Source organism: Salvelinus alpinus, chromosome 20 (genome assembly GCF_045679555.1).
Source record: "Salvelinus alpinus chromosome 20, SLU_Salpinus.1, whole genome shotgun sequence".
Lineage (NCBI taxonomy): Eukaryota > Metazoa > Chordata > Actinopteri > Salmoniformes > Salmonidae > Salvelinus > Salvelinus alpinus.
The window spans coordinates 32,171,975-32,188,439 of NC_092105.1; the positions used below are offsets into that span (position 1 = coordinate 32,171,975).

At 41.3% G+C, this 16,465-nt stretch overlaps 2 protein-coding genes across 2 annotated transcripts in view; one reads left to right on the forward strand and one right to left on the reverse strand.

Moving 5' to 3' along the window:
- LOC139546667 (uncharacterized) overlaps window positions 1–618 on the reverse strand; it is an 84,363-nt gene extending 83,745 nt beyond the window's left edge. The window contains exon 1 of the mRNA XM_071355317.1: window positions 360–618. The gene's annotated coding sequence lies outside the window, so the exon portion shown is untranslated. The remainder of the gene's footprint in view (window positions 1–359) is intronic.
- A 4,018-nt stretch (window positions 619–4,636) lies between these two features.
- Window positions 4,637–16,046, forward strand: LOC139546669 (ELL-associated factor 2-like). The gene is made up of 6 exons (XM_071355318.1): window positions 4,637–4,828; window positions 5,273–5,367; window positions 5,459–5,595; window positions 5,794–5,966; window positions 6,591–6,860; window positions 14,456–16,046. The coding sequence occupies exons 1-6, from the start codon at window positions 4,726–4,728 to the stop codon at window positions 14,503–14,505; spliced, it is 828 nt and encodes a 275-aa protein (XP_071211419.1). The 5' UTR covers window positions 4,637–4,725; the 3' UTR covers window positions 14,506–16,046.
- Window positions 16,047–16,465: the final 419 nt, after the last annotated feature.

Here is a 16,465-nt window from a genome sequence, read left to right on the forward strand (position 1 = left end):
TCATCTTGGCATGGACAAAGGCAAACTGTTCCGGTTGTCACCTTTTTTCGGAATGAGCACTAATGAGTGGAAAGGTGAGGCTACTCTACTGCACTGTGCATGCATAACGGCTATATAATTGTTGCCCTCCCAACAATAGAATAATAATATAATGCAATAAAATCATCCCAAATAGGTGACACATTCAGTCACAAAACAATATAATACAAAGCCTATCGTTTACTTCGACATTAGCTACAATCACAGCTCGCTTTGTTCCGTATCCCTCAACAGAAAACCGCTACTATAATCAGCATGGGACATCATCTCGCAAAATTGCTACAGTCAAAGAAGTATGTATATTTGATAGGCCTACTTACATGAATAGTAGTAGTCTACTTTTCAAAGTAGCACCTCCTCAGAGAATCGCATCACGAGCAGATTTCCATTCCAAATGGTCCGAATCCCGGACCAACAGTGTCACTTGCAGCCAAACTCGCTTGTCTGCGCTTTGGCTTTCATCGATTTGCTGACGTTTTAACGCTTTATTTTTTTCTTCTTCAAATTCACGAGATATAATAGGTATATTTGTATCTTTGTTGCGCGAGCATTTGGGGGAACACTCGTGTCCCCAATGTATAACGCTGTAAAACAGCACGCTTCACAAACGAAGTCTCATTGGAAACAGGACGGGGGGGGGGGGGGGGGATTTGCATATTCTACACAAAAATATAACACATTTAAGAAAATGTCCAGTGGCAATTAAAAATGTGGTATACTGTATATCACACTGTTACATTGTGTTGTTGCTTTGTTAAATGTATCACACTGACACTATTGTCACCAGGCCTATAAGCAGGTTATGCTCCATTCAGCTCTTAATAGTAGATGAAACCTGGTCATGAATGGACATATCTTAGTTGTAAAGTCAGCCACTCAGCCTGCAATATCCTGTTACACAGCCTGACACTGGATCCTATGGTGAAAAAAAGGGCAGGGGTATTCTGTCTCCCTGCCTGGCTATTAACTTACTGCACATGGAGGATCCTCCTTTGTGGCCCACCAATATCATTAGGGAAAGTTCAACATTGCTGCTAGGATAGTTCAAAGGCAATCCTTGGCAACTGATATCACCATAGGATTGCCTTTGTTTCCTTCCATTCATGTTGACAGAAGCCCTACTGCTTTCCTTTCACATGGATGGGGCTCTCGTCATGGATACCATACACTGCTATGGTAAAGATGCAGTAGGCCTATGCCAAGTTTTTGGTTGGGTCTACAAAAAGTACTGCACTGTACACATTTGCACCATAAATTAGCAAAGAATCTCTCTTTCTTTACCTCCCCTTTAATTTACGTTTCAGTGTTCTCCACTCCACCCTATCATTATATCTCTATTGGCCTTTTACCCTTCTACCTCGCCTCATCCTTTCTCTTTCATTATATTGCCAATTGTCTCTCTCATTCCCTCCCTCCCTCCCTCTCCCTCCCTCCCTCTCTACCTGGTTGTCATTTACAGTAACACACCACACTTGACGTCATTCTCCAACAACAGGGTCCAGACGAAGCTGATGGGATTGGCACTTCAACCTTTTCAGCTCTTTGAGGTGATTCGGGCATATACAGTTACAGTGACCAATGTTGTCATATGAATGTGGTCTTGACTTTCAGAATCTTCACATTCTCTTTCTCTACAATTGATCCTCTAGCTAGCCTACTGTTTAAATGGGGTACATAGGCTATTGCTTGTGCAGACAGCAAAAGTACAGACACAGCAGGCATTAAAGGATTAGGATTCATTAACAGTTTAGGAAAGGAAAAGAGCTTATTATTACCACAACAAGGCTTTGGGGTTAGAGCCCGGCACCGTAGGCTCAGCTATTCCATCGTCATAGTAGCAAATGACTGTAACTAATTAATTACTTAGACCACCTGTTCAAAGTATTGGCCTACTAGGCTACTCTCTCTCTTTCTCTCTCTCTCATTGTCTTAAGAATCACAATTATTTTTAACAATGCAAACAATGCTGTTCTGTATTATGAAATACTGGGCTAATACTGTATGTTGTCTTTAATAACATTAAAAGCTCTAAGAGTTGAAAATGGTTAAAGGCCCAGTGCAGTCAAAAACATTATTTTTTTCTGTGTTTTATTTCATATTACAACAGCTGATGAAACTAACACTGTAAAAGTATGAAAAACATTGTGCAGTGTTATTTTCTGATAGTTGCATGTTGAAAATACAATCTACACAGAAAAACCTTCAACACTTTCTAATCAGAAAGTTTGAATAGTTTTGGCTTTCCATGGCATCACCATGCGGTAAATTGGTTAATAGACTAATAACAAAGAGTTCCAAACCTCTCTGCCAATAACAGCTAGTTTTCAGAGTCTTTTGCTAAACAGGTATTTTGCCCATTTGAATGGAAATCTATTACATTAAGGTAGCCTACTTAATTGTTACCCAGAAATAATTTGATATTGATATAAAAACGTCTGAATTGGGCCTTTAAGTGTTTGGCTGTGTTTGTTTGTCTACTTATTATAGGCCCATCGCTACTTTGGAGCAGGCCATCGACGACTCCTCTCCATCACACTCTGTTCTGTGTGATGTTGTCATATACACTACATGACCAAAGGTATGTTGGACACCTGCTCGTTATACATCTCATTCCAAAATCATGGGCATTAATATGGAGTTGGTCCCCCCCTTTGCTGCTATAACAGCCTCCACTCTTATGCAAAAATGTTCCAATAGATGTTGGAACATTGCTGCGGGGACTTGCTTCCTTTCAGCCACAAGAGCATTAGTAAGGTTGGGCGCTGATGTTAAGCAATTGGACCTCGCCTGGCTCGCAGTCAGCATTCCAATACATTCCAAAGGGGTTCGATGGGGTTGAGGTGAGGGCTCTGTGCAGGCCAGTCAAGTTCTTCCACACCGATCTCGACAAAGCATTGGACCTCGCTTTGTGCACAGGGACATTCTCATGCTGAAACAGGAAAGGGACTTCCCCTAACTGTTGCCACAAAGTTGGAAACACAAAATTGTCTAGAATGTCATTGTATCCTGTAGCGTTAAGATTTCCCATCACTGGAACTAAGGGGCCTAGCCCGAACCATGAAAAAAAGTCCCAGACCATTATTCCTCCTCCACCAAACTTTACCGTTGGCACTATGCATTGGGGCAGGTAGCGTTCTCCAGGCATCCGCCAAACCCAGTTTCGTTTGTCGGACTGCCAGATGGTGAAGCGTGATTCATCACTCCAGAGAATGCGTTTCCACTGCTCCAGAGTCCAATGGCGGCGAGCTTTACACCAGTTCAGCTGACGCTTGGCATTTCGCATGGTGATCTTAGGCTTGTGTGCAGCTGCTCTGCCAAGGAAACCCATTTCATGAAGCTTCCTATGAACAGTTCTTGTGCTGACCTTCCTGCCAAAGGCAGTTTGGAACTCGATATTGAGTGTTGCAACCGAGGACAGATGATTTTTACGCTCTACACGCTTCAGCACTCGTCAGTCCTGTTCTGTGAGCTTGTGTGGCCTACCACTTCGCAGATGTTTCCACTTCACAATAACAGCACTTTCAGTTGATGGGGCAGCTCAAGCAGGGCAGAAATTTGACAAAATTGATTTGTTGGAAAGGCGGCCTCCTATGACGGTGCCATGTTGAATATATAGTATATATATTTTGTATATATAGTGTAGAAGCTCCATAAATATAAAACACTTGTACGGTTATAACACAGAGTTTCAAAACACAGAGGCGCAACATCGCGAGACTCCCGGGAATGTTTACAAAACAGACGAGACCGGTATTTGATAAGTCAATGAGAGAAGTGAAAGATTCTTCATTAGTTGTGAATTTTCTCAAAATCTAAACGCACAACTTAGACTTCACACAATGTCTTAAGTAGTTGAACATGTTATTACTCCAACATCGCGAAAGTGACAATATGAAACGTTTCATTTTCGTAAAAATCTACTTTATATTGAAGGAGTGTCTTTGATTTGACGGCCTGCACATGCGCGGTTAGGCGCGAGACGACCGTTTGTTAACCTAACCTACATATCAAGATACATTTTCAATTTGTATAAAAGTTTTATGGTGCGTATTGCTTTTTGTTTTTACATTTACTGATAATTACAAAATAATATTTTAATTCTATCTTCAATAATGTGAAGAGGGGTTTGTTCTCCGCCCACTTCATTTTATGGATAAAGAATCTTCCATGAAAAATAAACTAATTAACAATGAAAGTTAAATCAGCGTCAATATCATTTGGATCAAAATAAAACAAAATATCAGTCTCTCAAATTAACATTAATAGTAGTTTATTTTAAAATAAAATCTAACTCACAACAAAATCTTCTGACATAAGAACGACCTGATGACGTGTTTCTGCGCATGAGCTTAGCTAGCCAACGTCGCCATGACATCGCCTATAAGTGTGATCGGGGATTTCTATTGGAGAAGCAGTTTTAGCCTATCTTCATACTGTACTGTACTGTTTTAAGCAAACCCATGTCATGTGACATTACCACTGAAGCTACTTCCGCCTGAAATTATCCAATTGGTGATTGACAGGTCTTTGAACGAATCAAAAAACGAAAATAGACCAGTCTGACCAATCACAACGAAGAAAGGGCAGAACTTAGCTTTTGAAGTCCATAATTCGGTCATAGATGGTATCGAATGGAGGTGGAAAGTATCATGTTTGTTAACATATGGTTGAAACCTTTATTAGAATATGAATGCAATAACATACTCAAACTTTGATAATCAAGAACATGTTTTGAAATTAGGCGAAACATTTGAGAAACAACCCAAAGGCGCTTACCACACGGTGAGATGTAAGTGGCATTTTGATCATACTTGCTAGCTAACTTGCTATGATAATATTAGCTAGCTAGTTAACGTTAAGCCCCAAAACATACTATTCAAATTAAATAGCTAGCTAGTTACTTCGTCTAAATCGATGTCACTTTATTAAAAGTGATCTAGTTATCCATTTAGAGTCCTTAGTTTAAACTGTACTATTACATGTTTGTACATTTAATTGGGCTTTTGGCTAGCCGCACTTGCTTCTGGCATCCATTGATCCGTTTGAGCAGCTACAACAATAGTGGTGGCCTTGTGGCTCCATCTGTTGATGAACAGTGGTAACTTCAACTTCATTATATCAGAATGGACCAAACCAATGATGTTTTTGTGCGTAGCCTTCAGTCTGCCCATATGCTTTGCTGTGTAATTCAGTAGTTTGGAACTCAGGCTGTTCTTTTATCTCTTTGATCCAGATGACTTTAAACCAGCCTCCATTGACACCGCCTGTGTGGGGGAGCTGGAGGTGGGAAAAGGAGAACAAGTTACTATCACACTGCCCAATCTGGAGGTAAGAATTAAGCACATAAATGACCCCCCCCCCTTTTTAATCTCTATATCCAGTGATCAACTGATTACCTTGATGTTCCCCTTTTACCTAGGGATCCACTGCCCCTGTAACAGTCTTCAAAGGATCCAAGAGGCCTTATATGAAGGAATGTATTCTCATCGTAAACCACGATACTGGAGAGTACCGTCTGGAGAAACTCAACAGCAACATTGCTGTCAAGAAGACCAGGTGGGTGGACAGACTACGGTCGACTTGTTTATTTGGGCAAACTGTAACAAAACATTTTTGCAATGGAAAAACAATAAGCATTTCTTATTGGACACTAACTCTCCATTTTGAACTGCTTCCTTTCTAGATTATCTTGTCATTCTGATTTGCATTCCATATTTAGTTGTTAACTATAATCTCGTGTGTTTGGGTTGTCAGGGCTGAAGGCAGCAGTAAGATCCAGTCTCGTATAGAGCAGCAGACCAGTCGTCTGAGCCAGCAGATGAAGACTAGTGGTAATGGCAGCAGCAGCAAGACCCCAGCAGGCTCCAAGAGTTCTCCTCCCAAAGAGAATATGTCCCCTGCCTCCCCCATGGATGACATTGAGAGAGGTATGTAGATCACCAGTAGAGCATCATGTGTAAAAGCTATCCTTCTCTCAAACCATCTACACCGAACAAAAATATAAACCCATGTACACATGTAAAGTGTTGGTCCCATGTTCAATGAGCTGAAATAAAAGATACCAGTAATTTGGCATTTGCACAAAAATCATATTACTCTCAAATGTTGTGTACAAATGTGTTTACATAACTGTTAGTGAGAATTTCTCCTTTGCCAAGATAATCCATCCATCTGACAGGTGTGGCATAGCAAGAAACTGATTAAACAGCACGATAATTACACAGGTGCACCTTGTGCTGGGGGCATTTGTGTTTTTTAAAAAGTTATCTGTGACCAACAGATGCATATCTGTATTCCCAGTCGTGTGAAATCCATAGATTAGGGCATCATTTATTTATTTCAATTGACTGATTTCCTGGTATGACCTGTAACTCAGTAAAATCTTTGAAATTGTTGCATGTTGGGTTTTATATTTTTGCTCTGTATAGATTCTAGTCCATGGTCATATAAATGAAACAATTGCTATGTTTGTAAATCCTCTTGTGTTGTGATTCAAGGTCAGAGGTGACATCATTGTTTTCTCTCTCTCTCTCTGTGTGTGCGTGCTACAGAGCTAATGGCAGAGGCGCGGGTCATGGACCAGATGAGTAGTGGGGACTCGTCCTCAGACTCCCACAGCTCCTCATCCTCCAGTAGTGGGGACAGTTCCAGCGGTAGTGACTCTGAGGATGAGTCCCGGCACCCCCCCCCCCCTAGACCCCCTGGGGGTCCCCCCACAGGGCCACCACCCCACCAGGGCATGCCTGTCCTCACCACTGTCACCACCACCACCTCCCCACCATCACCAACTCGCAGTGGAGGACACCTATTGAGCACATTAAGTAAGTTCATCCCTATCTCTTCTGTTCTCTCTCTCACTTACTCTCTGTGTCAGTCTCTCTCCTCTCCTGTAAAACTCTAATAGTTCACTTAATTTCAGTTGGTGACAAAACAAGAATCATTATACCATCTAAACCGCTCTGAAATATAATTTAAATAAACAAAAATATTGTATTTTCAGCTGTTTGAAGCTGGTGTACAAAACAGAAAGTAAAAGAAACTTAAGAACAGGAAGCATAGCATCTTAGACTTGCTTTCAATGAGAGCTTGGTTTGTTGCCCAAAAAGTTACACATCGCAGCTTTAAATACTTGTATAGAACCATTTTATATTTGCATTGCCATATCAGAATTTATTTTTGCATTACTGTGGATGTAGGCTAGGATTGGGCGATGTCTGGGATGACACATCATCTCATCGACCTGATCAAACATCGTTGATATACAATTGTATTGTCTATCTATTTATTTTTCCCAGGGCTGGGGGAGCGTGTCGTTGCGTTGCATAGCAACGCGTAAACGATCTGTAATATGAAGCCTCTGTCATGCACAAATCACCCGATTTAGAGTCTAATGATTAGACTCTAAAATGTGGAAATCATCTTACCAATATTGTATTTTCTTGTGTGCAAATACATTTGATAAATATAAATCAATCATATGGTGTGTGTGGTACTGATAACTTTGAATGGTGATTTGGAACCAAACGTTGTGCGTTTTTCCTATTTTGTTACATTGCAACCTGTAATTTAAATAGATTTTTATTTGGATTTCATGTAATGGACATACACTAAATAGTCCAAATTGGTGAAGTGAAATGAAAACAATTACCTGTTAAAAAAAAAAAAAAAAAACATTCCAAACGGAAGTGATGCATGCATATGTATTTACCCCCTTTGCTATGAAGCCCCTAAATAAGAGCTGGTGCAACCAATTACGTTCAGAAGTCACACAGATTGCACACAGGTGAACTTGAACAAATTAAGTGTTACATGATCTGTCACATGATTTCAGTATATGTACACCTGTTCTGAAAGGCCCCAGGGTCTGCAACATCACTAAGCAAGGGACACCACCAAACAAGCGGCACCATGAAGACCAAGAACACCTCCAAACAGGTCAGGGACAAAGTTGTGGAGAAGTACAGATCAGGTTTGGGTTATAAAAAAAGATCCGAAACCTTGAACATCCCACGGAGCACCATTTAAATCCATTATTAAAAAATAGAAAGAATATGGCACCACAACAAACCTGTCAAGAGCTGGCCGCACACCAAAACTCACGGACCAGGCAAGGAGGGCATTAATCAGAGAGGCAACAAAGAGACCAAAGATAACCCTGAAGGAGCTGCAAAGCTCCACAGCGGAGATTGGAGTATCTGTCCATAGGACCACTTTAAACCGTACACTCCACAGAGCTGGGCTTTACGGAACAGTTGCCAGAAAAAAAGCCATTGCTTAAAGAAAAAAATAAGCGAACACATTTGGTGTTCGCCAAAGAGCATGTGGGGGACTCCCCAAACATATGGAAGAAGGTACTCTGGTTAGATGAGACTAAAACTGAGCTTTTTGGCCATCAAAGAAAACGCTATGTCTGGCGCAAACCCAACACCTCACATTACCCCGGGAACACCATCCCACATACCCCGGGAACACCATCATCGGCAGGGACTGGGAAACTTGTCAGAATTGAAGGAATGATGGATAGCGCTAAATACAGGGAAATTCTTGAGAGAAACCTGTTTGTCTTCTAGAGATTTGAGACGGGGACGGAGGTTCACCTTCCAGCAGGACAATGACCCTAAGCATACTGCTAAGCAACATTCGAGTGGTTTAAGGAGAAACATTTACATTTCTTGGAATGACCTAGTCAAAGCCCAGACCTTAATCCAATTGAGAATCTGTGGTATGACTTAAAGGTTGCTGTACACCAGTGGAACCCATCCAACTTGAAGGAGCTGGAGCAGTTTTGCCTTGAAGAATGAGCAAAAATCCCAGTGGCTAGATGTACCAAGCTTATAGAGACATACCCCAAGAGACTTGCAGCTGCAATTGCTGTTAAAGGTGGCTCTACAAAGTATTGACTTTGGGGGGTTGAATAGTTATGCACGCTCAAGTTCAGTTTTTTTTGTCTTATTTGTTTCTCAAGAAAAAATATTTAGCATCTTCAAAGTGGTAGCATGTTGTGTAAATCAAATAACACAAACACCCCAAAAAATCTATTTTAATTCCAGGTTGTAAGGCAACAAAATAGAAAAAATGCCAAGGGGGGTGAATACTTTCGCAAGGCACTGTAGTCAAAGATGTAATCAGAGGAGATGATGACCCTCTGGCTTGGTGGAGAGGGAATGAGGGTCGCTTAACGCTCTTGACCAACTTCGCCTGCAAAAAGCGTTCTGTCTGAATGTGTTTTCAGTAGGCCAACAGCATGCAATATTGTTACCCTGCTCCGCAGTCTATTAAAACTAGAAAAGGTGAACATGCTTGTGTTCCTTGCCAGAACTTTGTCAGCTAATATATAATGACAAGAAAAATAGTCAGAATGGTTATTCATTGCACTTTCTATTTGTTGAATTTTCAAAGCCTGTATTCACACATGCGTCTTATTCAAAATAAATGTAGCCAAAATGTTGTGCCTTAACATACTTATTTGCAGTGTAATTTTTTGGGGTAATTTAATTATTATTTATTTAGTTATGTGTAGCCTATCCAAAGGTGGGTTAGTCTTTAGTCTTTTTTTTTGTTCCTGCTTTTGGAGCTTATGTAATGCCAGTTGCGCAATTCAAGGACGTGAATAAACACTTCCACAATAACAGAAATATTAATTTCTAAGTTTAACTTGTACAGGTAATGTTTACTTCATTGACAGAAGCCTAGTGTAGGCCTGTAATATTGGCTGTTTGGTTTGCAAGGTTTGTCCAGCTGCACACCATTTGTTTTTCCTGAAGCTTTGGTCAGGTGGAGGCCAGAAAATTAAGGTTTCTTTAAACTTCCCATTTTATTATTCTATCTGGCAATTGTTGGTTCTCTCTTTCTCATTATTACCATATCATGTTTTTATGTAGGCTATTCAACAACAACTTTCTGAGATCGAACTCTGTTACTGGCCTCCTAGATTGATTTGAAAGTTGATCATGACATTTTGGCGCGCTGCGCTCCGTCTACAATGTATATTGTAGACATACTATTGCATTATGTGAATAGTAGGCTAAGTCTACCTATCTACCACATATTTATTGAAAAAGGCTATGGCAAATTGGAATAGGTAGGTAATTTGGCATGTCTGTAAAAAAAAAATAAAAAAAATAAAAAAGGATATATATATATCTATACACTGCTCAAAAAAATAAAGGGAACACTTAAACAACACAATGTAACTCCAAGTCAATTACACTTCTGTGAAATCAAACTGTCCACTTAGGAAGCAACACTGACAATAAATTTCACATGCTGTTGTGCAAATGGAATAGACAACAGGTGGAAATTATAGGCAATTAGCAAGACACCCCCCAATAATGGAGTTGTTCTGCAGTTGGTGACCACAGACCACTTCTCAGTTCCTTTGCTTCCTGGCTGATGTTTTGGTCACTTTTGAATGCTGGCGGTGCTTTCACTCTAGTGGTAGCATGAGACGGAGTCTACAACCCACACAAATGGCTCAGGTAGTGCAGCTCATCCAGGATGGCACATCAATGCGAGCTGTGGCAAGAAGGTTTGCTGTGTCTGTCAGCGTAGTGTCCAGAGCATGGAGGCGCTACCAGGAGACAGGCCAGTACATCAGGAGACGTGGAGGAGGCCGTAGGAGGGCAACAACCCAGCAGCAGGACCGCTACCTCCGCCTTTGTGCAAGGAGGAGCACTGCCAGAGCCCTGCAAAATGACCTCCAGCAGGCCACAAATGTGCATGTGTCTGCTCAAACGGTCAGAAACGGACTCCATGAGGGTGGTATGAGGGCCCGACGTCCACAGGTGGGGGTTGTGCTTACAGCCCAACACCGTGCAGGACGTTTGGCATTTGCCAGAGAACACCAAGATTGGCAAATTCGCCACTGGCGCCCTGTGCTCTTCACAGATGAAAGCAGGTTCACACTGAGCACATGTGACAGACGTGACAGAGTCTGGAGACGCCGTGGAGAACGTTCTGCTGCCTGCAACATCCTCCAGCATGACCGGTTTGGCGGTGGGTCAGTCATGGTGTGGGGTGGCATTTCTTTGGGGGGCCGCACAGCCCTCCATGTGCTCGCCAGAGGTAGCCTGACTGCCATTACGTACCGAGATGAGATCCTCAGACCCCTTGTGAGACCATATGCTGGTGCGGTTGGCCCTGGGTTCCTACTAATGCAAGACAATGCTAGACCTCATGTGGCTGGAGTGTGTCAGCAGTTCCTGCAAGAGGAAGGCATTGATGCTATGGACTGGCCCGCCCGTTCCCCAGACCTGAATCCAATTGAGCACATCTGGGACATCATGTCTCGCTCCATCCACCAACGCCACATTGCACCACAGACTGTCCAGGAGTTGGCGGATGCTTTAGTCCAGGTCTGGGAAGAGATCCCTCAGGAGACCGTCCGCCACCTCATCAGGAGCATGCCCAGGCGTTGTAGGGAGGTCATACAGGCACGTGGAGGCCACACACACTACTGAGCCTCATTTTGACTTGTTTTAAGGACATTACATCAAAGTTGGATCAGCCTGTAGTGTGGTTTTCCACTTTAATTTTGAGTGTGACTCCAAATCCAGACCTCCATGGGTTGATAAATTTGATTTCCATTGATCATTTGTGTGATTTCGTTGTCAGCACATTCAACTATGTAAAGAAAAAAGTATTTAATAAGAATATTTCATTAATTCAGATCTAGGATGTGTTATTTTAGTGTTCCCTTTATTTTTTTGAGCAGTGTATATAGTACCAGTCAATAGTTTGGACACACCTACTCATTCAAGGGTTTTTCTTTATTTTTACAATCTTCTACATTGTAGAAGTAATAGTGAAGACTTAAACTGAAATAACACATATGTAATCATGTAGTAACCAAAAAAGTGTTAAACAAATCAAATATATTTAAGATTCTTCAAAGTAGCCATCTTTTGCCTTGTTGACAACATTGCACACTCTTGGCATTCTCTCAACCAGTTTCATGCACCTGGAATGCATTTCAATTCAAGGTCAGCATCCCAGAGTCGCCACTTCATTGTTGACTTTGAGACTGGTGTTTTGCGTGTACTATTTAATGAAGCTGCCAGTTGAGGACTTGAGGCGTTTGTTTCTCAAACTTGACACTAATGTAGACACCAGTTTGCGCTTTTCTGTGAAGGGAGTAGTACACAGCATTGAATGAGATATTCAGTTTCTTGGCAGTTTCTCGCAAGGAATAGCCTTCATTTCTCAGAACAAGAATAGACTGACGAGTTTCAGAAGTACTTTGTTTCTGGCCATTTTGAGCCTGTAATCCCACAAATGCTGACGCTCCAGATACTCAACTAGTCTAAAGGCCAGTTTTATTGCTGCTTTAATCAGCACAACCCTTTTCAGCTGTGCAAAATGGTTTTCGAATGGTCAATTAGACTTAGAATTATCAACTTGGATTAGCAAACACAACGTGCCATTGGAACACAGGGTTTATGGTTGATGATAATGGGCTTATGTAAGCCTATGTAGATATTACATAAAAATTCTGCCGTTTCCAGCTACAATAGTCATTTACAACATTAACAATATCTACACTGTATTTCTGATCAATTTGATGTTATTTTAATGGACAAAAAAAATGAAATTTCCTTGTTTTTGAAAGAAAAGCTAAGTGACCCCAAACTTTTGAGTGTGTGTGTATATATACAGTCGTGGCCAAAAGTTTTGAATGACACAATAATTTTCACAAAGTCTGCTGCCTCAGTTTGTGTGATGGCAATTTGCATATACTCCAGAATGTTGTGAAGAGTGATCAGATGAATTGCAAAGTCCCTCTTTGCCATGCAAATGAACTGAATCCCCCAAAAACATTTCCACTGCATTTCAGCCCTGCCACAAAAGGACCAGCTGACATCATGTCAGTGATTCTCTCGTTAGCACCGGTGTGAGTGTTGGTGAGGACAAGGCTGGAGATCACTCTGTCATGCTGATTGAGTTCAAATAACAGACTGGAAGCTTCAAAAGGAGGGTGCTGCTTGGAATCATTGTTCTTCCTCTGTCAAATATGGTTACCTGCAAGGAAACCTGTGCCGTCATAATTGCTTTGCACAAAAAGGGCTTCACAGGCAAGGATATTGCTGCCAGTAACCATTTATTGGATCATCAAGAACTTCAAGGCGAGTGGTTCAATTGTTGTGAAGAAGGCTTCAGGGCGTCTCCTAAAGTTGATTCAGCTGCGGGATCGGGGCACCACCAGTACAGAGCTTGCTCAGGAATGGCAGCACGCAGGTGTGAGTGCATCTGCACGCACAGTGAGGCGAAGACTTTTGGAGGATGGCCTGGTGTCAAGAAAGGCAGCAAAGAAGCCACTTTTCTCCAGGAAAAACATCAGGGACAGACTAATATTCTGCAAAACGTACAGGGATTGGACTGCTGAGGACTGGGGTAAAGTCATTTTCTCTGATGAATCCCCTTTCCGATTGTTTGGGGCATCCGGAAAAAAGCTTGTCCGGAGAAGACAAGGTGAGCGCTACCATCAGTCCTGTGTCATGCCAACAGTAAAGCATCCTGAGACCATTCATGTGTGGGGTTGCTTCTCAGCCAAGGAGTGGGCTCACTCACAATTTTGCCTAAGAACACAGCCATGAATAAAGAATGGTACCAACACATCCTCCGAGAGCAACTTCTCCCAACCATCCAGGAACAGTTTGGTGACGAACAATGCCTTTTCCACCATGATGGAGCACCTTGCCATAAGGCAAAAGTGATAACTAAGTGGCTCGGGGAACAAAACATCGATATTTTGGGTCCATGGCCAGGAAACTCCCCAGACCTTAATCCCATTGAGAACTTGGTCAATCCTCAAGAGGTGGGTAGACAAACAAAAACCCACAAATTCTGACAAACTCCAAGCATTGATTATGCAAGAATGGGCTGCCATCAGTCAGGATGTGGCCCAGAAGTTAATTGACTGCATGCCAGGGTGGATTGCAGAGGTCTTGAAAAAGAAGGGTCAACACTGCAAATATTGACTCTTTGCATCAACTTCATGTAATTGTCAATAAAAGCCTTTGACACTTATGAAATGCTTCTAATTATACTTCAGTATTCCATAGTAACATCTGACAAAAATATCTAAAGACACTGAAGCAGCAACCTTTGTGGAAATGAATATTTGTCATTCTCAAAACTTTTGGCCACAACTGTACTATTGTCTGACATATCATCAATGGCGATGACATCATGATATCTGTCACATTGTTGATTTATACCATAATATCGCCCAACCCTAATGTATGCTGTACGTGTAAGACTGTACTCTACTGTACGTGTAAGACCTATACAGAACCTAGTCAGGCTAGAAGCGTGTATTTCCTATTTTCTATATTGTGACATGGTATGGGGGTGTTGATGTTAAATGCACCACTTAACTCAATGGATTTATAACTTTCCCACTTCCACCTTTTTGCAGAGAATGACCTGCAATTAAGTGAGTCTGGCAGTGAAAGTGACGATGACTGACCAGTGAGTGACCACTATAATACTGTGGGTGTGTTCAAGAGGTCAGTCTGTGGACAGCTGCACGGACCTCCAGATGGATGGGCGTCCTTTACGGTCACAACAGAAGTGGAATAAGACGATGGAATATGGATGTGATCTTCTTAATGCCAAACAAGACTGCACTCCTACACCTCCGGAAGCAACACCGCTCAGCACCAGCATTTCAGTTTAATGTGTCTTAATAATTCTATCAATAGTCTGAGTTGTCTGTCTGTTAGTGCCTTTTTGACAGACATGGGCCAATAGTTGTGATCAATTCTCTTATCTACACATTTGAACTGGATTATTTTCACTGTTCATTTGAGTATTTACTAGTTACTACTAGTTTAGTGTTACTACTAGTTGGCCAAAGTGAACTGGGAACCATACTCCTGATTTGAACAGACAAGGTACTGCTGTTATCAAGGATAGCGTCAGTGTTTCATTAGTTGTAGTACTTAGCCTTTCTGCTGTGAAATAATTACTCTTAAAGTATAGGGAATAGGTTGAAGCAGTCATATCATTTAGTTTATTAGGATTTATCTTCATGTTACTTTTTTTGTTTAATATATATATGGCCTAGCAACATATCAAGGTGGGGGTATTTGAGGAAACTAGTGCACTACTTGAAATGGATTGATTTAGCCTAGCGTGGGCTAAACGCAACTTAACGATTTTGCTCAGTGTTGCTACTTAATGTATTTGAAAGATTACTTGGCTTTGTAGCTTTAAACCTTCAATACTTGAATCTGACTAATGAATATTTATATTTAACATATTTACTCAAAGACCAACAGCTTAACAGCAATGGGAGTGTAGGTAAACTAGAGCCTGATGCCAGTGAGTCTTCAGCGCTGCCTTTAGAACTGCCTTTCCGTTTACTACCATCTCTTCTGTTGCTATTGTTACAGGGGCGAGTCTCAAAAGGGTTTCTTTGCTGATTTCATTCATCTACTCATTCTAAAAAAAAAAATGCATTGGAGGAGAAGGCTTGAGGGTATTAAGCTTGGATCTTCTCCATTGCATTTTAAGAAAGAGGTGATTCATCAAGGAATTCATGAGACACGTGAGGAATCCAGGAAAGACTTCTTAGAAAGAGCCCAGGTCATATCCTGCTACCGCAGGATATATTATTGCGTCGCAATAATCTCTCCTTTCTCCCGAAGTGTGCACTTGTTCACTTCCCTTCATGGATTCGAAAGGAAATCACTGGCATATGGAAACTCCTAGCCCATGCCTCCACCAATCCAATGCCTTTATATTTGTGGGGAGTTGTGAATGAGTGCACACTTCAGGAGAAAGGAGAGATTATTGGGATGTAACAACCATGACCTCTAATAACAACCTCGGGCAACTGGGAAAGAAGGGCAGAGAGTGAGGAAACAGCCTCTGACTGGATAAATAACAATAAATTGTAATAATAATAGTAATATGTTGGAAGAATTGTGGATTCAGTAGGTGGTCATGAATAAGTAACTATTTGGACTTTTTTTATTTTTCGATAAATAAAACGTTAAATTGTTTGTCAGCGTTTTGTGTTAGGTCTCTTATTTATCTTATGTTGGAATGCTTTATTATGCACTATTCTCTTACTCAAGTTGGGGGGGAACCAGCTGCTGTGCAATACTAATGTAATTAAAACTTTGCAAATGAGAAATTCTGCCAGAGATATTCCTAGATGTAAATTGAAATGTTACCAAATATAGAAACATATTGTGATTTGCTATCAGAGGGATGCATTTGGCAAGGCCCCATCTTTTTTAGATACCTCTACCGAAGGTAGAACAAAACAACCATGTTTTTTCACATCTCCGTCTCCCGTTTATGAAACGGATGTTTGTGTAAAAATATTTTACTGCAAAAGTGGTTAAATTGATAGATATTGGGACATACCCCCTAAACTCTAAAAGTACAGAATAATGTCTGGCTTGGGGTGGGCCAC

Excerpts from the sequence above, each read along its gene's own strand:
- LOC139546669 (XM_071355318.1), top strand. The coding sequence starts at position 4,726 with ATGAATGCAATAACATACTCAAACTTTGATAATCAAGAACATGTTTTG. Across the intron at positions 5,368-5,458 it reads TCACACTGCCCAATCTGGAG|GGATCCACTGCCCCTGTAAC; the intron begins GTAAGAATTAAG and ends CCTTTTACCTAG. Across the intron at positions 5,967-6,590 it reads CATGGATGACATTGAGAGAG|AGCTAATGGCAGAGGCGCGG; the intron begins GTATGTAGATCA and ends TGCGTGCTACAG.